Consider the following 27,056-nt stretch of genomic DNA (forward strand, 5'->3'; position numbering starts at 1 on the left):
ATCTAAACCCTCTTGGGTGTTGCTTGAATCTCGTCCTTAGACTGTGTCCTGCCAACACAGAATTATGATTTTTTCATTTATTTCCCCTATGCTGCTGAGAAAACTCTTTTGCATTTTTATACAGGGTGTATTTCCTCCTAAAACCTGTTCAGTGTCTATCTGTATTGATGCTCTGGCTGGATAGTCTATCTGTACTTACCAGCAGGAATGTGACACTCAGAAATGTTTGTGGTCTTATTTAGACAGCTCATAAAAGGGCTTTTGGGGAATAGGAAAGAAAATAATTGGTTCAAACTTGTAAATTATTTTTAAGTTTTATTTAGATTGGATAAGATATTTAGGATCGATGAAATAATTTCAAACAAGAAAAAATACACGATTAAAAATTGTCTTACAAAGTCACACATTTTTATAATGAACTCAGTATTAACATCAATTTGAATGGGTTTGATGACTACAAAAGCAGTATATATAAACAAAGGAGCATCTGAAAATGTAGTGTGCTTTGAATGTTGAGGAACAGCAGAGCTCTTAGATATCACCAAAATGAAAGTAGAAAAGCCTAAGGTGCATAAACCTCAATGTACTTGTCTAAATAATATTGGCGTGTAAATGTAGGATAAAGGTTATTGTTTTGTAAAATAGCTGTTTCTACTTTAAAAATTTGTTTTTTCTTTGATACATGGAAAAAAAATCCTCCTTCTTGAAGCATTAACTGGTTCTATGTTTGGGAAGCAACTCAGTCTGGGACCTAAACGTTCACCATAACTGAGTATTTTAGCTTGAAGTTCCAGTTTGTACTCCTATTTAGTAAAACCAGAAAATAATCTCAAGATGCTTAATGAAAAAAAAGCAAAGAAAACTTTTATGATCTTCCATGGTATGAGTCCAGTTACAGGATTAGCAGTCTAAGTCAGACTCAGAAATGAAAAGGCAAAAATCACTCTAACACTGATTAGCTGTTATCTGGAAAAACAGATTTCACTTTACTCAGTAGAATGCAATATTTTGTTATGAATCAAATTTTACAAAATAAATTTCAATATTTTTAGTATGGCAGGTGATGAATGTTCTCCCACAGAGGTTATATCAGAAAATCAATATTTGTAAAATTGAAACAGTATAGGTTTGTATTGATCCATGTGGCTGAATCAAAATGAAAGGCTTTGTAACAGCTTTCTTAGACAGCCTGCTACCCAGTAATGGCAAACTATCAATTTTAGCCTTCCACTGATAAATCAGCTTGAAAATTGGATGTCAATTTTTTTTTTTTTTTTACTGAAGTAGTGATTTTTTTCTGCCCCCTAACCTTTCTTGATGTGTTAGATTGGTTTATAAGACTAAGCTCTGCCTTTTTGAAAGCAGTTGTCAAAACTGACATTTAGATATATTTTGAAACAAAACTGAAATGCTTAAAGCCTAATTTTGTCTGGCTTGCTGGTAATCCTATGTGTGCACTTCTGTGTAAACAATATGAATATGTGTATAATACTGAAAATTGCATTGGTTTAATACTTTATATATATATGTTTCTCTCTTTTCTGATCTCTGGAGTTCACAAAGGTCAGGTCTTCAACTGAAGGTTTTAGAAATTAATGCACCAGAACCTACTTTAGCTTTCAGTAGTTAGGAAGATTGATTTTTCTTTAATTGACTGATTTTTTATTTTGTGTTAAGTGAGACCTTATGAAATGATAACAAGAACATCAGTTTCACCTGCAGGTTGTAACATGTACTGAAAACCTGCATGATTGCTCATTGCTTTTTATGTTAGAAAAAAGAGAATGCATGTACCTGTGTTCAGAAAATAAATAGCAAAATCCTTTATTAAGGTGGGGGGAAGCCCTTTAATCTGGGTCAAATGCAGTGGTTTTCAGTGACAATCGACAGTGTCTGTACAGCAGAATATAAGTTAGCTGGAGAGAGTATTGATTGTGAAGTTTGCTCTTCTATAATTACTTTTGACTGCAGAAAAATGTGGTGTGTATTGATCTAGATGGAAACATTTGACTAGCAGTTTCCCTTGGCTAACAGTGAGTGTCATCTTTCAGCCATGATAAATGGTAACACTCTGGGTCAGCATAATTACTTGGTGGTGAAATGAACCTCCTGTACCTTTCTCCCTCTCATGCCAAAGAACCATGATCATCATCTTTACCTGAAAGCCATGATTTACTGAACTAACCAGCCCCTTAATGAAGTCCTGTTTCCCCCTTTCCAAAGTGCGCATCCACTTTAATTGTGGCTCTATGCTGTTATTTTTAAAACTAAACTGTTCTGTTCCAAGTCCAAAAGCATGATTTTCTTTTTTTTTCTGCCATTCCCTGTCAGTGGACTTAGATCTCCAGGAGGGAAGTTTATGTTTAGTGTTCACGTAGAAATGTAGGAAGATAAAGGTGTTTATTGTTTTGATGAACTGCTTTTTAAATCTTGGAATCAAATGTTATTAACACACTGGTAAATTATTAGTGTACTGCAATGAAAACTGCCATATGAATTTATTGTCAGTAGCCCTTTAATTTTATAAGAGTAATGCACACACTGGATGGGCTGCCTTTTGAGAACAGATGAGAATATCTTTTCACAATATGCTGCTAGAACAGCTTCATTTATAATAATTTTGACAGCTCATTTAATAACAGGTTTAAACGTAAGGGGTTTTTTGTAAGTATTAGCCGGTTTTCTGTTCACATGTATGTCTAACAGGTGACAAATATGTTGTCAGAAATAAGGAAATTGTATTTATTGCTAGAATAGAAAACGATGATGATTTGTATTGTTTGGCACCTTTTTAATGGAGAGTTTTCAATTTGTTACCGATATTTCATTAAAACTTCGTAGCATGTTGTTGAAAATGGATTTCTGTTTACTTGCCAGTAGTATAATATGGCCCCAGGGTAATGACTTTTTGTTAAGTAATGCTAGTTAAAGAAAATCTGGCAATAGTTTTAGATCATTTTAAGACAGCTGTGAAGGGTTTGGATAAAGGTCATTTTCAGTGATTGTGCTTAGTTAAATAAATGTGAAGGGTTTCACAATGGGAATCTTGCTTTTCAGTATGCTGTCATAAATTTCCCCTTAACACATCTGGGAATATGAAGTAAAATGTAGTTGTTTCTGCCTTGAAGGCAATGTATTTTATATGTTCCTTGCTTTGTTTGTTTTCCCCTTATAATGCTGTTTATTCACATAACTAGAGTTCAAAGGTTTTACTTTGTCATAAATTAAATCTTCTATTCTCTGACAGTCTGTGGGACCCACTGGATATAATTTTCAAATGGTTGTAACTTGAAGATTTTTTGCTGAGATTTAGTCATTAAAAGTGTTAAATTTTCTGACAGCTTAGCCTCTATTGTGACCCTGGTTCATTGCTTGCTCTCTCCCTTGGCCACAGCTGGCCTCTTGCTGTTCACAGCTGAAAAGTGAAATCAATGCTGGGTCTAACGAAATGCAGATGAAAGCCATTCTGATCATATATAGTCATTTCCCGTAATTTTATCAGCCTTCAGTTTCTTAAATGATCTCTGGAAATCATTGTTTGTTCATGTGAATACAATATCGAATTTTGTGATAAAATGTCCTGTCTTTCTGAAGAGTAATACTTTCCTAAGCACTAGTAGTGATATACAGCTCACATTGCCATAGCAAGACTTTTTAAAATACCAGTCTGCTCTTGCCCCTGTTCCCTCCTGAAGGGAAGCGCGACGTTGAATCAAAGCCCGTCAAAGAGATGCTGGCTGAATCCTGCCAGCTTTGAGTCTTTGGAATCTTGCAAATTGAGGTTTTTATGTTCTACAAGGCTCAGAGCTGGAAAGTAAGAACTCTTACCATGTGCCAATCCACATTGCCATTGATCTCTCATACTTCTTCTTTTTATTTGAGCAAGATTGGTAGGAAAGCCATGTTGCAGTTAGAGGTGGCAGCATATGATGTAGCTTAATGCCCCAAAGGTCACAGAACTACAATGAGTTTGATGGAAAACAGCCTTTCTCCTTACTTTAAATGGTTCCTGCTTTGATTACAGGCATTTATTATAATTATCAAGAGATTAGTCTGTTGTTATAGAATCCTTGTAATGGAACCATTTAAAAGGAATATAATGGCAGTTTATTGGATTTTGCAAAGGAAAAGAGAACAGATAAAGTGGTGTTTTTAAATGGATCAACTGCTGCTCTATAAGCATACTGACTTTTTTTTCTTTTGTTTAACTTCATGTTTCTTTTGGTTCATGGTTTTCAGTTAAAGTCTAAAAAAAGTCACTTTTTTCTGAATTTTGAATATATTTCATTTATAACAGTTTCATCACAATCTAACCCAATGCAATTTGGTTATTAAAGACATTTATTCCATAACCATACTGTCTTACCCAGATGCTTTATGATTTTATTAATATCTCTATTTTAAAATGGCAACAAAAATATATTGTTGATCAAATATGTAAAAGAAATTGCAAAAGCTATATTTCATCAGTTGAAGTGCAACCAGGGTGATTTCTCTTTTATATTATCAAAATACCATAGTATTGGTAAAGGTCTCTTACTCCAAAAGAATGGAAGTTAAGATTATAACTTAATCATTTTATTCAAGTGTTACAGAATAGTATTCATGACCCAGCAGTGAATGTAAGCTCATATTTTATATTACAAAACTAGTTGCTATGGAATTTCACAACATGTGTAAGTGTGTCTTAGTCTTTGTGTGAACACCTTCAAAGGTTTGGGTTAAATCTGCATTCTTCAAAAGAGTACTTACAGAGCTTTAGTCCTCCTGCTGGGAACATGCTGTTCTGAGCTCGTTAGCTGAGTAATGGCATGAGTTACTTAGTACTGCTGTTAACCTGGGGAATAAAGTTAATTGACTGAAACTCAGTTGACATGGGACTATTTTGATGGCACTGGGGAATTAACCCAAAATAACAGTGGAAAACGATATAACAGAGAACTACAAGAATCAGGTTACAAGTCTGCTACTCCAATATCTGTTGGCTGCCAGCTGAGGAGGCCTAGGGAAGAGGGTAGTGTTTCCCTAGGTGACTTTAGCATGATACTCCCCCAGCATATCCTCCCAGCTTTCAGCAAATTGTAGCTCAGGGACTTCCTGAGCCAGAGGTGATATCCTTGAGTTTAATAACTTGTGGGGTGGGTTTTTTTCCCCTCTATGGAACAAAATGTCTAATCCCTTTAAGAATTCTTGTAAATTTGTGCTGTCAACAATATGGCAGAGCATTAAGCTCCATGACTTGAGCTTGCTGTGTGAGAAATTCACACAAAGTGCACTTTCATTTGTCTTGAGCTTGTTCCTTGATGGCTAGGTCTTTTCTTAGGAGAAATAGTGAGTCCTTGTTGCTGTTTCACCATCCTGTTGCCATCCAGAATATGACAGATTATCACACCCCTCTCAGTTATGACTCTGTTCTTTAGCTGAGGAGGTCTGAAATGGCCTTGTCCACCTTCTCGGAGGCTCCTCTAGCAAGCTGTAGCTTATTCTGGAGCATGTCTCTGTTAATCCTTCCAGCTGGAGCTATTTTACTTTGTGTAATAGCCAGAGAGAGAAGAATGACATACATATGTACTTGCATCTCTCTCATTCCCTATCCACCCTCCCCCATCTACAATGTGCCAGGTTGTAGCATTGTTGCTATTAGGAAGCTAACTAGGAATGATTTAAGATTCCTCAACTAGATCCACTGAATCAGTATTTTCAAAAAGGAAAAAGTAGTAATGATTTGGATTCTGAATTAGAGCAATGAGGTAAGAGATGATCCATGTGATTCTAGTCCTTTAATTCCCCATTCCAATCAGTGTTTTACCAGTGTAAAATGAGACAGTGTTCCATTCCACAGTGTTCCATGAGGGAAGCATGTTGTGTCCACTATAGCATTTCTTATATAATTGTGTTTACATTCAGATAGAATCAGCTGTAAAAGTCTAGGCACAAATTATTATTGGTGTGTGTGTTTGTGAGAGAATGACTTCACTGGCAAACCTTGGGAAAAAATTAAAAAAAAAAAAGTTTAGGCTATCAGAGTATCTCTGGAGGATTGCAGGCATGATGCTGTACAGTGAATTGCATTCTGGTTGCCTTTGGATGTTGGTGAAGTTAGAGCATATTTCACAGTTCTGGATAGCAATTTCTCTGGGGTTTTATATGCAATTTATAAATTAAAAATACTTTGCTTGCAGATTTAACTTCAAAATTATAGAGAGAGTAAGTACCAACACCTTGAGTACTGAATGATCAGGCCCAGTCAGCATGGGTTTATGAAAGGCAGATCCTGTCTGACTAATCCGAGCTTTTTCTATGATAAGGTGACCCACCTAGTGGGTAAGGGAAGGGCCATGGACATTGTTTACTTGGACTTAAGTAAAGCCTTTGACACTGTCTCCCATAGCATCTCAGAAATTCATGGCACAAGGCTTGGATAAGTGCACTCTGCACTGGGTAAAAACCTGTCTGGATGGCCGGCTCTGAAGAATTGTGATGAATGGAGTTAAATCTGACTGGTGCCCAGTCACTACTGATGTCCCCCAGCATTCAGTACTTTGGCCTGTCCTCTTTATATTAATCATCTGTATGAGGGGATTGAATGCACTCTCAGTAAATATGCAGATGACATCAAGCTGAGTAGCTGTGTCAATCTGCTAGAGGACAGGGAAGCTTTACAATGGGATCTGGACTGATTAGACTGGTTGTATGAAGTTCAGTGAGGCCAAGTGCCACGTCCTGCATCTGGGTCACAACAACCCCATGGTAAGCTACAGACTTGAGGATGTGTGGTTGGAAAGATGCAACTTGGAGAGGGACCTGGGGGTATTGATTAATAGTCTACTGAATATGAGTCAGCAGCATGCTCAGGTGGCCCAGAAAGCTGCTGGCATCCTGGCTTGTATTAGAAACACTGTGGCCAGTAGGAACAGGGAGATGATCATCCCTCTGTGCTCGGCACTGATGAGGCCATACCTGGAGTTGTGTTCAGTTCTGGGCCCCTCACTATAGGAAGGGTATTGAGGTGCTGTGGTGTGTCCAGAGAAGGGCAACAAGACTCGTGAAAGGCCCGGAACACATGACCTACAAGAAGCATCTGAGGGAGCTAGGGTTGTTCAGTCTAGGAATGCTGAGGTGAGACCATATTTCTCTCTGCAATAACCTGAAGGGAGGTTGGAGCAAGGAGGGGGGCAGCCTCTTCTCCTTGATGACAAGTGACAGGACTAGGAGAAATGGTTACAAGCTGCACCAGGGAAGGTTTAGGAAATACTGCTTCACTTAAAGAGAAGTACACCTGGCACTTAGGCGTGTGGTTTAGTGTTGACCCTTCAGTGCTGGGTCAAAGGTTGGACTGGATGATCTTTGAGGTCTCTTCTAGCCAAATATATTCTGTGATTCTGTATTATGCTCATTTTATTTTGTTCTTTCGGTATGCTGCAAATGGCCTATGGAACAGAAGTAGAACAACTAATAATAGGGAATAAGTTCCAAACCATACTGCCTTCTCACTGGTCACCAAATCACTACAATCATAGACACACTGCAAGTGCCATTAATGATGGTTTGTTTGGTTGGTTGTGTTTTTTGTTTGCTTGGTTTGGTTTGTTGTTGGTTTTTTGTTTGGTTTGGGTTTTATTTGTTTTTATTATTAACTTTATACTGTCTGTTTGGAAGATAATGTGGCTGGTACTGGGACTCAGTTCTTAACATAATGTGAGTGTGGTGAAGCAAAAGTATTTTCCTAGCATTGTGTGTAGATATTATGGTATGGTGTCATTTTCCCAAGCTCTCCCTGAAGCTAAATAATGGAAATATTACATTTTTTTTTCAGGTGATAAGATAAACTGAAGCAGATTTTATTTTTTTTTTTCCTGTGAGCAAGAACACAATTTTCTGTGATTTTTTTTTCCAAAACCATGCAAGAAACTATTGGCACATTCAATGGTAAACTCATTCATAATTCAGCTTTACTACTCTATGGCAGGATATTGCTATTTAAAAAATAATAGAACTGTTATATATTATGCCCTGGTTTGTACATGCCCTGGTTTAGAACCACCTCACTAGCTGCAGAGATTACAGAACATCTGCAGAAGGACAGGGATGCTTTGGGTGAATGATAATATGACTACAGCAACTTGATTTAAATAAGTTTGGGAAAAGAAAGACTCATGGAATATCTTAGTCTCTAAATATCCGTCAGTAAAGCAATACCAAGGAAAGGACCACTGGTGATAGGACAAGGAGCCTTATACTAGTTCAATTAAACATCAGAAAAAAAAAACACAGCTGTTGAGCAACACAGAGTACAGACCTGATGTGTATAATCTAGCCCCATGTTGCTTTTGTTGCTTAAATAAAGCATGAGATAGTAGACAAAAGCTATTCTAGAAATGTAGTTCTGTTTTATGAAAAATCCTATAAGGCATGAAATAAGTATAGAATCTACATTAATTTTCTGTTTAAAAGATTAATAATCTTTCAGAGTGATTTAGCTTTTCACTATGGTGTCATTTTAACCCATTTCTTACTAGGCATGTTGGAAACTTCACAAGTTTGCTTTTTTGGTTTGGTCGTTTTGCTTCTTAAAAACAGAGCTGTGTTAGAAAGCAGGAAAAAAGTTAACAAAATAACCGCAACTAAAGTCTTATCTGTATATAATCAAGTTGTAAAGGAGTTAATTGCTCTTAATTAATAAACGATATGGCAAATGGGTGTTAATAAAAATACTAGTAACCCTTTATTAATATGAAAATTGCCAAAACCCGTTCAATAGGATCGTTGTACAGTTGGAACATATACTTACAATGGGAATATACAGTCTTAGGGCAAAATACAAACAATTCTATGCAAATTAGGAGGTAATAACTTGGAAAGAGAAGGTCCCTGGAAGCAGATAGCGCTCAATTACACAGGGGGAGACTCGATAAGAACTCTTACACCAAAAAGGGCAATGAATTAATTACTCACAGCTGGTTTTACCCTCATGGGGGATTGCTGCTGCTGCTATGTTAGCTATGAAGCTTTGGAGCGCTCTAGTATGGCGCTGGCATGGCATGTTGCCGGCAAGAAGGGTTTGCCACGTTGTCCCAGGCTTATCTGGCTTCAGCAGTCGGTGGGTGGTTAATGACGCTTCTCGCGACAGGCTCTTTCTTGGTTCCTGGGTAAACTGAGGCATGGCATGATTCTGCTGGCAAGGGGAAGCAGGCTAAGCGGATCTGGTTTCTAGGCTTGTGGCTTTTCTGTCTTGCTGTGTATGGACTCATGGCTTTATCCCAGGCTCTGGACCAGGCGCTCGAGGCAGGGCAGGGCAACTCAAGGCACCAAAGCTTGAAAGCAAGGCTTTGAAGCAAGGCGAAGGTGACTACCAAGTCAGTCTGTATATATAGCTGGCCAGAGATTGATGGGGCAACTGAAGCTAACGTGTAGCTGCCCGATGGAAAGGCCTTCTGCCAGGCTATAACCATAAAAGGCAGAAACAAAGACCTTGTTCCTGGGGGAGCAGTGGTCAGCTTACCTGCTCTTATCCCAGGTAAACAACTCATTTACCAGACAGGCAGGGGTCCTGTCCCATCTGTTCTTTTTCCCGCGTTGCCTTGTCTTTCTGCAGGAAGGAGGGGAGAGAGAGGGACCATGTCTAGACATCTTAAGGCCTGTCTAGGTTTGTACTGGGCCATGTCATGGCCCTACCATGACACAAGTCTAATATATCTTTACCTACCAGTGTTCCATCTGTAGTATGGAAAAATACATTGATATTCTACCAGTAGCTTAAGGCATTTTCTCAAATTTTGGTGGTATTAAGCTCCTAATATGTGTCCTGAGACATGTCTCATTTTAAATACATTGTTGACTTTAATGGGATTTCTGAAAGGCTTATACTTAAACTCATATTTATTTTTAGAATCTGACCTAAATTACGTTTTCTCTTGAAAACTATGTATATCCTACACCACAGATTGAGACTCTCCAAAATAATGCTGTTGCTTTTTTAACACTGTATTATGCATAATAAAGAGTATTCTGGTTTTAAGTATTTAAATATTAAGCTTTCTCAATTCCTTTATAACATAGTCAGATTTTTGAGACTGTAGGCTTTTTTTTCCCATTGCTTGAATTTATATAGGTTTGACTTCCTGAATATATATATTTTTATGTTCAGAATTTTGTATTCGTTCGAAGGAGTTTTGTTTCCAAGTAAGACCTTTACAGTCTGAGTCTGAGGATTTTGAATTCTGACCCTCTGATTCTCTGTTGATTTTTATCAATAAGATCATAAGCCCCTTCTTTAAAAGAGGAATTTAGACTTTTTATTTTTTGTTTTGTTTTTTTTCTAATAGAGGAGATGTTTTCTGTGATTTTTATCTATTATTTATTTAGCATTCGCTTTAGCAGGTCAATCAGGTGACAGCTCTGGGTAGCTTTTACTTATAGCAATATAAACCTGGGACAAGTCAATCGGCCACTTTCTCCAATTCTCTCATTTAGTGGGATCCATATAGCCTATAATTCTCATTTTCTCTATCCTGCCTCTTGGATTTCACTTACTTAATGTGATTTCTCTGACCTGGTCCTTCCCTTGACAATTCAGCACAAGTCTTAGATGCCAGATTCTTTTGTGAGAAGCCCGTGTTTTTACTTTCTTTACTGTTGAGACCTTTGTTACTTGAGACAAGAGCAGTAGGTTTCCTATCGCCCAACTTTTCCCAAGGCACAACTAGTTCTTTCCATCACCTATGAAATGGATGTGGATTGATTAGTTAGATGTCAATAGTGTTGAGATCTTAAGTAAGATAAAAGGAACTCAACTGGCTTGTCATTTGGCATAACTTGACAACCTTAATTTTCCAGTAAATTACTGTTGGTGAAGAAGGGAGAGAGCAAACCATATTTTCCCCCAAGCTGATAATTAGAAACTGGAGAACCTCTAAGGCTGGCATGACCTTCTCTGTGGCTCCTAAGCCACATGTGATTTTTCAGCACTTCAAGATCAATTCTTTCCCAGTGCTTGTGCCACAAAACGATTCAGCAGAAAATATCATTCATGGTCCTGATTCACAGCTTAAAGTAAACACGCCATCGCCAAATTGCCTTTAAACTCAGATACAGACTGGGTCCAGCTCCGTTTTGTCTCACTGTCTTCCACTTTTGAACTTCTTCTAAAATGATGTCTCTTCTAAACTCATAGCTTGTATTTCACAGACCTGAAAGTTTTGATTTTCCTTTCTCAGGTCAGGAAATGCAGCTACCCATGCTCTGAAGGGAGAACAACACATCCTTCTGTACCAATGTTTCCCTCATCAATTCTGTACCTCAGTACTGATCAGTCAGTAAGCTTTCCTTTCTGGTGTAATAATAGGTGGGTTTCACCTAATCATAGACTGATAGGGGTTGGAAGGGACATCCGGAGAATATAAAGTCCAATCCCCCTGCCAAAGCAGGATCACTTAGGGCAGGGCACACAGGAACAAATCCAGAGAGGCCTTGAAAGTCTCTAGAGAAGAGCTAGAAGGTTTAAACTCCTCATTTCTCATCTTCCATGCAGACTATGGCAAGGAAGCCTTAAGAAAAACAACAACCCGCAATGAACATGTAAAGGTTGAAATCAGCTTCATTAGCAAGGTTGAGTATTGCAGTTCCTCATGGTGATTTTACACAGTTATTAAGCTGCTCCTACTGATGTTTCTTTAACTGTAATATTCATAGATTCATAGAATATCAGGTTGGAAGTGATCTCAAGGATCGTCGAGGATAGAGTTTAAATGAGATGGCCCAGCACCCTGTCAAGCTGGGCCTTGAAACTGTCTCATGTAGGGGAATCCACTGCCTCCCTTGGGAGTTTATTCCAATGTCTAATAGTTTGAATGCTGAAGAAAAATTTTTCTGGCGTCCAGTCTGAATCTCCCCAGTAGCAACTTGCACCCATTACCCCTTGTCTCTACCATGTGACTGTAAAAAGGGAGTCTCCCTCCTCATGATAACTGCCTTTATGTACTTGTACATGGTTATGAGGTCTCTTCTAAGCCTTCTCTTCTACAGGCTGAGCAAAACGCAGTGCTCTCAGCCTTCCTTCACATGACAGGTCTTCCAGTCCTCTGATCATTCTTGTGGCCCTTCTCTCGGTCCTTTCTACCTTGTCTGCATCCTTCTTGTATAGCAAGGACCGAAACTGTACACAGTACTCAAGGTGTGGCCTGACCATCATTGAGTAGAGTGGGAGCATGACATCTTTGTTCCTGCTTGTGATACTGTTATTAATGCAGCTCAGCATCCTGTTGGCTTTCTTTGCCACTGCAGCACAATATTCACTCGTGTTGATCCTCCATGGCCCCTCTCCACAGTGCTGCTCTCAAGCCACGTGTTCATTTAAGTTAAGAACATACAGCCAAATGTAGACAGATATGTCTGTATGTGCTGGAACATGTCCAGAGAAGGGCCATGAGGATGATCAGAGGGCTGGAGCACCTCTCCTATGAGGAAAGACTGAGAGAGTTGGGGCTGTGCAGTCTGGAGAAGAGAAGGCTCTGAGGTGACCTTATTGTGGCCTTCCAGTGTATCTGAATGGGGCCTACAAGAAAGCTGGGGAGGGACTTTCTAGGATGTCAGGTAGCAATAGGACTAGGGAGAATGGAGCAAAACTAGAAATGGGTAGATTCAGATTGGATGTTAGGAAGAAGTTTTACACCATGAGGGTGGTGAGACACCGGAGCAGGTTGCCCAAGGAGGTGGTAGAAGCCCCATCCCTGGAGGCATTTAAGGCCAGGCTGGATGTGGCTCTGGGCAACCTGACATAGTGTGAGGTGTCCCTGACCATGGCAAGGGGGTTGGAACTAAATGATCCTTGAGGTCCCTTCCAACCCAAAGAATTCTATGATTCTATAAATATATATTATGTATTAGTAAAGCATATCCCATAGGAAATCATACTATACAGTATCAATGTCAGCTGAACTATCAAAGCACATGGAAAATGCAGAAGAAATATGTGATCATATCACAGATTTGTGGTACAAACATGGGAAAAATCAGCTGTGTCCCATGACTGTCACACAAAGTTGCATACTTTGTATGCAAAATATTATTTAAAGCTTACGCTGATTTCTTTTCAAAATCAACAATTTTTTTTTTCCTTTGAGGGAGAAAGAAACCCTCTGAGTCTTTTCCTTTCTTTCTTTTCTTTCTTTCTTTCTTTCTTTCTTTCTTTCTTTCTTTCTTTCTTTCCTTCCTTCTTTTTCTTTCTTTCTCTTTCTTTCTTTCTTTTCTTTCTTTCTTTCTTTCTTTCTTTCTTTCTTTCTTTCTTTCTTTCTTTCTTTCTTTCTTTCTTTCTTTCTTTCTTTCTTTCTTTCTTTCTTTCTTTCTTTCTTTCCTTCTTTCTTTCCTTCTTTCTTTCTTTCTTTCTTTCCTTCTTTCTTTCTTTCTTTCCTTCTTTCTTTCTTTCCTTCTTTCTTTCTTTCCTTCTTTCTTTCTTTCCTTCTTTCTTTCTTTCCTTCTTTCTTTCTTTCCTTCTTTCTTTCTTTCCTTCTTTCTTTCTTCTTTCTTTCTTTCCTTCTTTCTTTCTTTCCTTCTTTCTTTCTTCTTTCTTTCTTTCCTTCTTTCTTTCTTTCCCTCTTTCCCTCTTTCCTTCTTTCTTTCTTTCTTTCCTTCTTTCCTTCTTTCTTTCTTTCTTTCTTTCTTTCTTTCTTTTCTTTCTTTCTTTCTTTCTTTCTTTCTTTCTTTCTTTCTTTCTTTCTTTCTTTCTTTCTTTCTTTCTTTCTTTCTTTCTTTCTTTCTTTCTTTCTTTCTTTTTCTTTCTTTCTTTCTTTCTTTCCTTTTTTCTTTCCTTCTTTCTTTCCTTCTTTCTTTCCTTCTTTCTTTCCTTCTTTCTTTCTTTCTTTCTTTCTTTCTTTCTTTCTTTCTTTCTTTCTTTCTTTCTTTCTTTCTTTCTTTCTTTCTTTCTTTCTTTCTTTCTTTCTTTCTTTCTTTCTCTCTTTCTTTCTCTCTTTCTTTCTCTCTTTCTTTCTTTCTCTCTTTCTTTCTTTCTCTCTTTCTTTCTTTCTCTCTTTCTTTCTTTCTCTCTTTCTTTCTTTCTTTCCTTCTTTCTTTCTTTCTTTCTTTCCTTCTTTCTTTCTTTCCTTCTTTCTTTCTTTCCTTCTTTCTTTCTTTCTTTGACATTTCTGCTACTTCTCCCATGACTTTTGCAGAGCCAAAAATAAATCATTAGGTCATGCTGATATATTTGGGGATGTTTTATTGAAGACTGTTTCTATACTTCTAAAGAACCTCTTGACTGTCAAAAATAAAGTTTAAATAGAACAGTTTTGATTTACTTGCCAAGCTGGTTTCTTAGCTCTTACAAAAAAATTCCCAGGAACAAAAAAGATCAAAGTTAAGATTACTTCAGCATTGATTTGATTGTAAACATAGTCTCTATTTAAAATTCTGTAGCACTCCTGGCTATTCCACTTGGCAAATGTTTATTTCATTGATACAATTTGCATTTGTGGGTAGGGATAACTGTTATACACCACTCAAGACATATCCACTAAGTGGGCCAGCGTATCTTTCTTTTAATTCTTAAGAATATTAGATTTAAAGTTAGATATGTGCTTTGTCCTAACTTATACTGCACTTGCAGATGACACTTAAGAGAAAAAAGAAATCCATCCCTAAAAACTTGCAAAAAGTGTAAAGTTTCAGACCTGTATAAATTTTGAATTTAAAGATTTCCAATTACCAGGCTTGAAACAGCATTGAGCAAAAGTATCATTCTGTTAAAATAGTACATTATTAGACTTGCATTTTAATAAACCACTCTGCATGATAGAAATCAAAATAATTGCCTAGGTAAAACTGCATTATTTATTTATTTACTGGATTTTGATTACTGTTGCTGTTCATTGATAGGCCTCCAGGAAACTAATTATTTCATCTCAATGCCAGGTTTATAAGTTAGCTCTCTTTAAGCAGTTGCAACTTGAATAATGTATAAAGGTTTGAAACAGTAATTCATTATATTTTTTTTTAGAAACAGTATTTAAAAAATAATAAAAGCTATGGGTCTTGATTTTAGAATAACACTTCAAAAATATTTAAACTTTTTTTTTGAGTTAAAGGCTTTGAGATACAAATTTTCTGTTCCTGTATGCCATAGCCTTTGACAAACAGGAGTCACTAATGTGATAATGAGCCCTTGCTGGCTTCCCTTGAAACAGGACTGTAATTTGTGTGATCAGTAACTTCTTCAAGCGTTCTTTCACAAGAAAGCCAGAAATCCATGTGGAATGGAGCAAACAGTTGGGGCAGCATCCTCATCAGCAGTCACACATATATTATCCCTACTTACAGGTCTGAGTTTGATATTTAAGCCAGTGAGGCACCAAGGTTTTCAAGAGCTTCCACAAGAGTTCTTACTTTGGATACCCACTTTGAAAACCTGGGACTATTTTTTCAGTTATTCATGTTAACCCTAACTAAAGCAACTTTTAGCTGGTGCTTAACTCTTTGATGATTGCACATAAGTCACAAAAGCCCAGATTTTTTCTAGAAGCTAAGTCCCTAATTATATATTTATTATGATGGGTAACAATCTTGAAATACAGACTAAATTGACTTTCCTGTTCAAAGCACCTGCTTCATCAGAACATCTGCAAAATCTTAGAACTTCTGCATTCTGATGATGTGGACAGTATGGGAGTGATGTGACCAATAAGTTGACCTAACCTCCAGCTTTTCTTATTGAGGTTTCTTAATTCAGTGGAATTATTGCTATTCAGAATTTAAAGGAAAGATAGATTTTTTTCCCAATAAAGGTAGAGAAAGCTATTTAAAGAATCTGTCTGTGTTCATTTCACTCAGAAGCAAAATATGATATCATTTAAATAGAGAAAACAACTCTCACACAGAAGGCAAAGGCGGAGAGTATGAGATTTGAATGAATTGTTCTCTCTGCTTTCCCTTTCCAGTACATCTAAACCAAGCAAATAATACTGAAAGAAAACCCCAGAACAGTTAGATGGACGAGGTTTTGGGGTTTATTTTAAATGGATTTCTGTGAAAGGTGTTGCACGATAAAATGCTATACGAGAGACAAAGAATAGCTACAAGAGGGAGTTCTCTTACTTCCCAGTGGTCATAACATCAGTTTATTTGGGTTTTCTGCAAACAGTTGTTCACCTTCCACAAAGAGAATTGAGTCACTGTGCTTCTGACTCTTATGTTCTTGACTGAAAAACTGAACAGAAGTTTGACCTTGCTCAAAACCCAGAATCCTTATGGCAAAGCTAGTAGTTATCCTAAGACATTTTCAATTTAGTTTAAATCAGCATTCAACATTTTAAAAATCAAGATAAGCAAGTTATTTTCTGAGATGTTCATCTGGTTTCCTATGGATTATGGCTGTAAAGTGGCACAATACTTGCCGATTTTGACAAAAAGCTGTATGAGGACTCCTGTTTGTTGTGTTCAGAGGTCACCCACTTTTATTCTTTTAATCTGACAAGATGCTTAAGAAGCAAAATTATATTGCTACCAGCAGGTGGTATACTTGTATAAACTGAAGAAGAGTTGAATGAAAATTTTGTTTTAAAACCTTTTTTAATCAGAAAACAGTATTTTGGTTAAGTCTTTGGGTGAAAAAAATATGATGGTATAAGCTGCTATGAAAATATCTGATTTTTTTTTCCACCTTTCATTTTCTAAATAATAGAATCCTTCAAAAATTTTACTTTGAAATTTTACTTTATTCTATTTTCATACTCTATTTCTTCACACCAGGAGTGTGTAAGTTAATATTATAATAAATACAATACTTAAAATGTAAAATAAGTAATTTTTTTTTCCAGAAATTGGAAGATCATTTGTTAGGTCATTTTGTGTCAGTTAAACTTCAAGATATTTCTACATTTTGAATAAGAAAAGCTGCACACTTAGCATGGAATAGTTTTTACTTAACTTTAGCCATCTACAGTTCTGCTTCTTGTCTAAGCCATTCTCTCTGTCTCATTTTGCTGTCAAGAGAGAGGCAACCTCAATGCAGCATTTATTCCGTCTTGGAGTTTGCTATACGTGAAGTTTGTTACACTGTGACATCATGGCAATACTTATGATACCTTAGTAGGTACACCACTGCTGAGATGGCATGGTATAACCAAAAAAATGTATTTAAAATGTCCTAAAATACTGTATATTCTTTCAAAATGTTTTCCAAAATTAACTTTACCCAAAGTTCCATTTATCTGAAACTTTAAAAAGGAGGTCTGAGTCCTTTGGAGGCTTAGCAGGGATTGTTTCTTCTTTGTTTGGAGGGATGACAACATATTCTGAAATAGAATAAAGATTCCAAACTAGAAATCTGAGTTAAACCACAGACTATTGTTTCAACCACTTTCTTTTCCTTTTTTTTTTTAATAAGATAAACACATGTTTTCATTTTAGTAACCTTAAAAATTAGTGCATTTTACTGTTTCTAGGGATACAATTTATTATTCCTAGAATTGGGTGCACTTGGATTCTGTTATTATTAATATCTTGTTATTAAATAAACCCATTATGATTCTGATGAGTCAAATGCTGATGACTTTTTATATTGCTTCAGTTTTTCATTCGGTGTTGTTGGATTAACTAAAAGGAACTGAGTGTGAAACTTCAGGAAATTGTGTTGCTTCATTTAGCTGTACTACATGTAGTGTCCTACTATCACACATAGTAGGTGGCATTCAACATTGTGTTCACCATGGCCAAGTGTGGGGTCCCACACCTCAGTCACAAAAACCCCGTGCTACAGGCTACAGAAGACTGGTTTGAATGTTGCTTGGCAGAGAGGGATCTGAGGGTACTGGTTGACAGCCAACTGAATATGAGCCAGGACTATGCTCAGGTAGCCAAGAAGGTCAACAGCATCCTGACTTGTATCCAGAATAGTGTGGCCAGCAGGACCAGGGAAGTGATCTTACCCCTGACTTTGGCACTGGTGATGATGCACCTTGTGAATACTGTGTTCAATTTTGGGCCCCTCACTACAGGAAGGACATTGATGTGCTGGAGCATGTCCAGAGAATAGCAACAAGGCTAGTGAGGGGTCTTGACCACAAGTCCTGTGAGGAGCAGCTGAGGGAGCTGGGGTTGTTCAACCAGGAGAAGAGAAGGCTGAGGGAACATCTCATTGCTCTCTACAACGTTCCTGAAAGGTTGTAGTGAGGTGGGGGCCAGCCTCTTTTCCCAGGTAACAAATGATAGGACAAGAGGAAATGGCCTCAAGTTGCACCAGGGAAGATTTAGATTGGATATTAGGAAAATTTTCTTCACTGAGAGGGTTGTCAAGCACTGGAATGTGTTGTCAAGCACTGGAACTGGCTGTCAGGCGAAGTGCTAGAATCACCATGCATGGTGTTTAAAAGACATGTGGATGAGGAGCTTAGGGACATTGTTTTACAGTCTGTACAGGTTATGATTGGACTCAGTGATCTTAAGGTCTTTTTCAGCCAGGCAATTCTAAGATTCTGTCGTAATATCTGGATAGATTTGCGAAAGTTATCTTGAATTACTTTGTTTTATGTTAAATCAGTCAAATAACTTTAAAAATTCCACTTACTTTGGTTTTACTTTCTAGACATTTGAGTTATTTCCATTTTTTTTTTAAGAGGCCTTTTTCTTATGCTTTTTTCTCATACAGTTTTATGCACAGTCAGTCTTATTTCCCTGCCACAGATAAAAGAAACATCTCTTTTGCACAGCCTCTCTTTCACATCTACTGACATTACTCTCCTCTCTGATGTCTCATCTAACTGAAGGTTAATACATCTGGAGAGATTTCTGTTTTCAGCTTCCTCTTTCAATTTTTCATCTTTCAAATTTCAGTGTCCTCAATTTGTTCACTGAAATTAAGTCATAAAAGTTTCAGAACTTGGAGTGTTTCCTTGAGACTATTTATTAAATATACCTTTATCCAGTGCCTTAAGAAGAGAATAAAAAACACATAAATCACTTCCACATTTCTGAAAAGGATGCTGCACTTTAACACAGTTCTTAGGAAATTCTTCTCCAGGAGTTTGGTGGCTATTCACAGGGTTTTTGCTCTCTCTTCATTTGTAACCAATTCTCTTTTCCTCTCAGCTTGTCCTTCATTATTAATGCAAGACCATTAGTAACATGATAATAGGAGAGAAAGTGAGTTGGCAGTTTTCTTTTTGCTTTCCAAAGGTGACTTCTCTGCTCTGGTTCTGCTGATTAATGATCGTATTGTCTGTTATTTTGAGTTCCTCCATGCTCTATTTCACCCTTATTTCCAAGTCCACATGAAAACCCTTCCCCTCCACCCAAAGCTTGCAAAGCTACAACACACAAGTACTGATCTCTCTAGAAGTTTCCAAGTTTATGAATTCTATTCATCCTTCACAAGTGTATACAACTTCAAAACTTTTTCTTTTGTATTTTAAAAACTCTTACCATTTTCCCATCTCTACAGGGAAACCTAGTCTGCTGCTAACTTGTGCTGCATATATTGCCATGTTAAAGTGAACCATTTTCCCCCTTTTCCTCTTCATACAGTAATTATAGAACACCACAGATTAGCCCTAAACTTCACAGGGGTTTGGAGTTCACTGCATTAAATAAAATTAGCTCAAATTAATGCCTCAAAATATAATGGATTTTCTAACATATATTCTTGATAACCCAGTATTTATCCATTTATGCATCCATGATTTTTCACAGGGATTTTGTTCTCTTCCCAACCCCTTTCACAGTTATTTCTCTTCCACTGGTTTCCATAGTCATTACTTTATTCTCACATCTGTTTCTTGCAAACTTACCATTTCTCTATTTTTTACAGTTCAGTGTTCCTTTTTGTTCTTCAATCAATAATTATATTTCAGACCCTTCAAGTATGCTTTTCAATTTCTTTTCCTCCTTACCTGTTGTATTAATGGTTTCTCATTTCACAGTATTATGGAATATATGCCAGAAGAAGTCTTTTAATCAGTCCTTCACCCCTGTTCCAGTAAAATTACTCTAATGGCTATTATCTATTGGTTAGACCCTATTATTTTTCTATCAAGTCCATTACCATTTTTAGGGCTCTGACTTTGTCTACATTCCTCCTGAAATTTCACCAATCATTCCTGTCTCATGTCTCTTCTCACTTTAATTTTTCACGTTTTGTCAGCCCTTCACAGGAGGTACAAAAATACTTCTCATCTCTCGTGACACCTGTAAATACAGTGGCGCTGGCATGCTGCCTAGCCATGCCGCTGGAATGTATGTCATCTAGCTTGACTGCTGTACTCTCCACCCATCTCCTCCAGCTGTCAGTGTCCAGGACTCTTAACTGCTTAACCAAATTCACAGGGAGCTCGCTCATTTCTACCCATGCTAGTTTGCTGCACTGGTTACAAATACAAGATAAATGCAGAGCCATGCCTTAGGAAATGCTATCTCTAACCAACAGCCTAGATATCCCTTGTTTGCTCTCTGCCATAATCACCATCCCCCAGTATGTATTGCCAGTGCCTTCTCCATCAGCTTATGTTCCTCTTCGTGGCTTTTCTTCCTGCTGTTGTCTTCTTGCTTCACTAGTTTGTGGGCATAAAAGCTGCTATGTATTCTGCTGATACCCTATGTCTTGTAGCCCCATTTCCAGTAATCTATATTCATCCATGTGACTTCCCTAGGACATGTCCACCCAGCTTCTTTCAAGAGTATGAAATTTCTCACACAAGGATTTAATCACTCAATATCATATTCTTAAAAAAAAAAAAATTAAAATATTAGATATTACTTCATTTTCTCTTTCAGCATCTTTCTATTTAAATGATAATCTCTGAGACTTCTTTCTATGCTGAGACTGACAAATACTCTGATGTTTAACAGTAATAATTATGCATATGTACTTAAGAGAAAATTAAGAAGTTTCTAAGAATGCCTAAAAATTTTTTTAAACTATCAATTTTCAATGTATTAGATGTTTCTCAGGTTCATGAACATCTTTATTCTCTGTCTTACTAGTTCCAGTATTTATTATTATTACTTGTTTAGTGTTTTTCTTAGTCTTCAGTATTTCTAATTTTATTTCTGGGATTCTCTAGCATGGTCTTTGGAAAAATATAATGGAGATGAGTAATTTTTTTCACTAGAAAAAAATCTTTTTGTGTGGGGTAACTACAGTAGTTATGTTAGCTAAGACTTCTGATATTTGTTTCTGTTCATGTACAACAACTTTGTTGTCTTTTCATCATTATAATGTGGGAAGTGATTTTTACCTATCTGTCTCATCATCTTGATAAAATCAACTGTTTCTGTTTCAAGAACAGTCAGAAAAACTTTAATACAAGTGTTGTATCTGTTACTATGCCATTTCTGAATAGTATTTGCTCCTTTGTTAGTAGAGAAGACTTTTACTACTTAGATCTTCTAGCATATAGGTTTATATTTTGGCTTGTATTTTTTAACTGTAAAAAATATTGCAAAAGCAATAATTTGTATTTTTTTTTATTTTGAGTTTTCTTAGTTTGGGGTTTTTTTTTATTTAATGTTACAATTTTTCTCTTCTTCATTTTTACCTTGTGAAAATACTTTACACTTTACCAATAAGCATTTTTTCTTGTTCTTCAAAACAGAGTAATAATTTCATACTGCGGAAAGAATCGTTTTTCCTTTTTAAAATATGTTATGTAAAAATGACCAGGACTAATTCTTGAAATTATAAATCATACTTTCCTTGCCTTTTCTATGCAGTTTCCCAGTATTACAAAAAATATGGATTCTCTGATATCCTTCCAGTTCTGTGACCAATCTCTTTTTTCCAAACAACTTTTTCCCCTTCCCCCATGCCTGCAGGCTTGTTCCTCTTCATTAACATATTCAAACTTAATCTCTTCCATCTGGCAGCCCATCCTTTGGTCTGCATTCTGAGGATCTTTTATGGACATGTGTACTGCTACTTGCCACTGTGTTTGTATTTGCCTCTAGTTGCTGCATCTGTAAGTGACACAGAACAAACTGCATTTGTATATGAACACAGACTGGTTTTCAGAGCCATGGAGCTGCTGTCTCCGATGCTTGCTGCCCACAAGGTGGACAAAGGCTTGCTGTTCAGGACAGCTCATATTCACAAGTAAAAGAAAAATATGTTCCCATAATAGGAGCCATAAGAGTTAACAGAAAATCAAAAATTATCTTTAAAAAATGCCAAGCTCTATAGATGTTGTGAAAAAGCAGAAAGAACTTTGCTGGGCAAGCTGGCTTGATATTGCTATAGTTGTTTTCGTGACAGAGTGCTACACAATTTCACCTCTGAGAGGGTAGTAGTTTGGGCTATCCTTTAGTCCTTTCTCATTAATATTTGTCCCCAGATATATGGAAGGGTTGTGTGTGGTATGGTAATAGATTAATATACAGAATTCTGGGCAGTTCAAAGTGTTGCTTTTGGGATATTTCAAAGATGTTTTCTCTAGGTCTCCCTTGGCTGTCTGGAGTAGCATAATACCGTTTTGCCTTTCCATCCAATGCTGGCCTTTAACAAGATAAAATGCTGTTTGAAATGGGAGGGCATACACAGCAAGCTGCTAAGTGGACAGCAGTGATGACAGTGGTCGTGAAACAGATTTTGTAACCCTTTTAATAACTGTAGTAAAATAGAACTTAGACATGTAGTGTCTGTATTAACTATATGAAATACAGCACATCTGAAGTCTAGGATGAATTTTGCAATGTGTACACCTCTCCAAATAAAGTTTTGCATCATTAGTAGCCTTGTGATATCACTGGTTTCATGCCAGCCTTCATTATAAGAATGAGAAAGGTTTATATTAGATTATGTTACTGTTTGTAGGGAAATTATCTTGACAAACTCACGTTGCAAACGTCTTTGGGTCTTGTGTTTTGAGGTGCATTTTAAATAATTGTTCGTTTAAAGAGAAATATTTCTCTTTTTTTTTAAGTCTGTAGAAATGGGTCATGAATGATGCTATAAACTTTTAGTTGTTAAAAAAAATCATTATAACATGCTTAATATGCACTTATTCAAAAAACTTGATTCAAAAATGTCACTTAAGTAGTATAAGGTAAGGGGGGATGAAAAATTACATATAATATAGTTGTCTATGGAAATAAGGATTATTAATAATATACATGATTACAAAAAGTAGAGCTTTTTGAGATGTTATACTTCTAGTAGAAATAAATTACTGAGATGACTTGATTTAGTCAAGTTACTTCTAGGAAAAATGGGCTGTAGCAGAAATAGATATGGACAATTTGCAGACCTGCTGTCTTCTAAGACTGACTTGTGGAAGCATTAGGAAGCGTAGTTCTGTTTGATTTGCAGTTGTCATTTGGAACTACCTAACAGATAACTAAATTCCTAGAAAAAAATAAAGCCTGAATCATATGCACAGGATTAGAATATAAGTATTTCTAAAGTACTCTAATCTAAGAGCTAGACAATTTAATACTGATTCTGTCCAGAGTTCTGGGCTTTTAAAGCAGGTTAAACTTAATTTCAGGCTTGAGCTTGTGGCCTCAGTCTACTACGTGCTACTGTTTTTAATCTAATCCAAAGATGCAATAATACAACTTTTTAGGAAAATCCCACTCAGTTTTCTGTCTATAATGCAAGTGATGAAACTCAACCATTCAAAACTATAAATATAGACATCAGCTTTTCAAGTGTCTGCTTTCTTGCTAACAGTAGGGTAGGAGACAGTATCTCCTCTTTTTGTTAAAGATGTTGCTGAAAGAGTCAAGGGTAAATCTGAGAGTAACTGACTAAGATTTAGAAAACTTTTTTTTATGATTCATATACCGTTTCCCAGTATCCAGAAGTATGTAATAACATATTCCTGTAGAAAACTCTAAGACGAAGTTTCAGTTGTGTTTTCAAAGGCCATATAATTTGTGGTTAGGAATAAGGTTTGCATTCTATTATTTCAATTTTTGTGTTTTGCACCATTAGTATGCGTTTCAGACTTTGATCCCTGGTGAACTCGTGACCTCTTTTGAATCCCCAAAACAGACTTTATCCTCTGACAATTTCATCACTTCTTTACTTAGCACTTCATTAAAATAGTGACTTAAAAACCTGTTCTACTTTCTGCTGAGGATATACAGTATTCTTCAGACTGATTAATGAAATTATTGAATTTCTAGATTAAACACATAAATTACAAATGTAATTTTTTAAGTCTCTGAGTATTTCCTAATTTTGTTAAAAGTTTTTAGTTCTTACATGGTTGTATCATTCTTATCAATCTAACAGTGTTATTATTGTTACTGAGACAAATACCATTTCAGAGAACTCTTGTCTTTAAATGAGTTTTCATTTAATATCTTTACTCCTGTCCCATCATGACCTACTCTTGGATGAAATTAAAACGGAAAAGTTTCTTGCCTTTCAAAAAAAATCACTGTGATAGAAAACTTTTAGGATTATCTTTGATATTTTCAGTTCAAAAGATAAATTTGGAGTACACAAGGAGTCTTTAAGCTTTGTCTTTTAAACCATGGGGCAGTGGTCTGCCCATTTTGCATTCATATCACATAAGGGTCAAGGGGATTTAGCAGTTGCAATAAAATTATTCAGTGATCACTGTAGGAGAAATGATGGACTGATACTTCAGGCTAACACGACATCTGTGAGCTAAAAACTGTATCAGAGTACAAACCTAAAGTGAGCTATTTTACTTATCAAAAGATAATTGACACTCACGGTAGCAAGATATTTCTGTCTCATAGCATGTAGGCCAGGCCATTAATGATGTGTTTTCCCACCATCAAGCTCAGAGTCACTGTCTCAGCTTTACACAAGCTGCTCTGAATTGTTCCCAGTGAGGAAGCAGCTCCCACTAAACTCCTTAGATGCCTTCTCACAACTTGTAGATAAGTAAAATGCCTGTCCTGCAAGAAGGCAACGAAAGTAGCACCTCCACACAGACTCAACATACAGTGAAAATGTCATTCAGGATGAAAAAAAATATACAACACTGACTAAAAATGGTGGCGTGCTGCTTCTGAAAATTTGTAAGTGGCTAGAAAGTATGCTGCTACATCCACTGCCCTTGGTGCTGTACCCTGCAGAACTGATCCAGGTCTCATGACAGCAGTTAGTAAAGTAGGATAAGCACTCATGCAAGCATTAAAAAAAAAGTGGTTAAGTGTGAAAATTGTAAAGGTCAGTTTCAACATTAGCATATTCTTGCATTTCCTCTGGAAATGGCTACCAGCAGATAGCTTGGCAAAATGAAGGCAATACAAAAAACAGTGGCTTAAGTAACACCTAGAAAAATCCAGCAAAGACATAGTCCATACTTGTGAGTGAAAAACTTTTCTCTTTTGTTTCATCTGCCTTTTGACCCTGCACTGCAAGGGTTGTGCAGATAAATTGAAAATGACTGGCTGAAGGCAGTGATTCCCTAGTTATGGTCTGCAAGGTCATGGTCTCCAGAAGCACTTTAAGTGCATGGTGTATTCATGAATTTGATGATAATAGGCATCCACAAACATTTTGAGTATTTGTTATTTTTCCATTTGGATAGTAATCCAAACATTTTTGTAAATATTGTCTTAAAATACATCTTTGGCCAAATATTTTGCAGCACACTTGTAAAATTGGTGTGGGAGATGTTAGTGTTGATGAGGTCAAGAAGTTGTCTGAAAGTGGACCTGGTTATTTCTTTTACCAGATTATTACATGTGTGTATGTTTTGACTTGAAAACAGATTAACAATGGTTTATATCACTCTACAGAACTTTAATACTGCTTTTGAATGTAAAAAGGCAATGTAACGCAAAGATGGCCATGGTTGTTAATGGCTTGTATTAGCTGGAAGCTATAAAATCATCCTAGTACTCCGTTAGTGCTGGAATAATAATTTACCAAGACAATTACCACATGGTGGAATTTTTTTGCAGCTCTAATTCAGTGTTATTAATAATGAATAAAACTGCAATTTTCTCAGGTTGCTAGGGGCAGTGGGGAATTATTTCAATGAATATTTCAGCACATTAGTTTAATCATAGTTCCACAAAATTCAAGTGGGCAATATTTTATACTTCTAAGTTCAGTCTGCTAAGGGACCATAGTCATTAAATTGCAAACTATTTGCACTGAGGTCCATTCTATGATTTACAAGCCTTGTTAAAAACACTGTAAAAGAAGGCAAGCTGTGCCATTAATACTTGTAATTTGATGCTGCATTTGTTAATGGGCTCAGTGTGATTAATGTTTTTAGCAGCAGGCAGAACATTTTGAGACAGGCAGTGCTGAAGTTTATAATATATAAATGCATGTAAAGAAACATTAGAATACTCTAAGTTTTAGTAACATGTGTTTTTACAAGACCGTGTTCTTGAAATAGAAAAAAGGAGCAGTGAAATTGTACTATAATGTTTGTAAATACAGTTCAGGCTGTGGTAGGTGCTCATGTGTGTGTTCCTTATTCCATAGCCAACTGCATGACTTCTGGCGCTTGGATTACTGGGAGGACGATTTGCGCCGACGGAGGCGATTTGTTCGCAATGCTTTTGGGTCTACTCATTCTGATGCTCTTCTAAAAGCTGCTGTGGAATATGGTCAGTACTAACTCCTACTTAAAAATATACCTTATGATGTTTTCTTGACGTCCATGAATCTGTGAGGATTGTATCCCTTCTTTTCTAAGGACAGTGCTGAGAATTCCTAGGACGATATCTTTTTAGAAAAGGAATTATTTCAATTCTCACACTTTAATGAACCAGAAGACTTGAGCTTGTGGGCTGTTATTTTTTTATCATTCCCAAAGGATTCACACTGTACCTCTTTAGCATTCCCAAACACTAATTTTGAAACACTCGTAAAAGAAACTAAACTTGTCTCTCCGGAGTGACAGAACAAAACTGCTAGGCCATCAAACTAATCTGTTGTAATAGTTCCATTGGAGAGTTGCCATGAACGAGGAATTAACTGGTTTTGAAAATTTTTTATTCTGGCATCCATAATCTCAGCCAAATATATGTTTTCTGCTAATCATTAAATACATAAGAACTTGTTTATAGTAATTTAAACAAAAGCATGGGCTTTATGCATTATACCAGTATGAGAACCCTTCAAAATTCTTACTGAT

At 36.6% G+C, this 27,056-nt stretch overlaps 1 protein-coding gene across 4 annotated transcripts in view; it reads left to right on the top strand.

Moving 5' to 3' along the window:
- NBEA (neurobeachin) overlaps positions 1-27,056 on the top strand; it is a 486,311-nt gene that overhangs the window by 273,705 nt on the left and 185,550 nt on the right. For all 4 annotated transcript variants that reach the window (XM_054387432.1, XM_054387415.1, XM_054387443.1 and 1 more), the window contains one exon: positions 26,402-26,526. In XM_054387432.1, coding sequence (XP_054243407.1) covers positions 26,402-26,526 — 125 coding nt within the window. The remainder of the gene's footprint in view (positions 1-26,401; positions 26,527-27,056) is intronic.

This window comes from Indicator indicator, chromosome 1 (assembly GCF_027791375.1).
Source record: "Indicator indicator isolate 239-I01 chromosome 1, UM_Iind_1.1, whole genome shotgun sequence".
Classification (NCBI taxonomy): Eukaryota; Metazoa; Chordata; class Aves; order Piciformes; family Indicatoridae; genus Indicator; species Indicator indicator.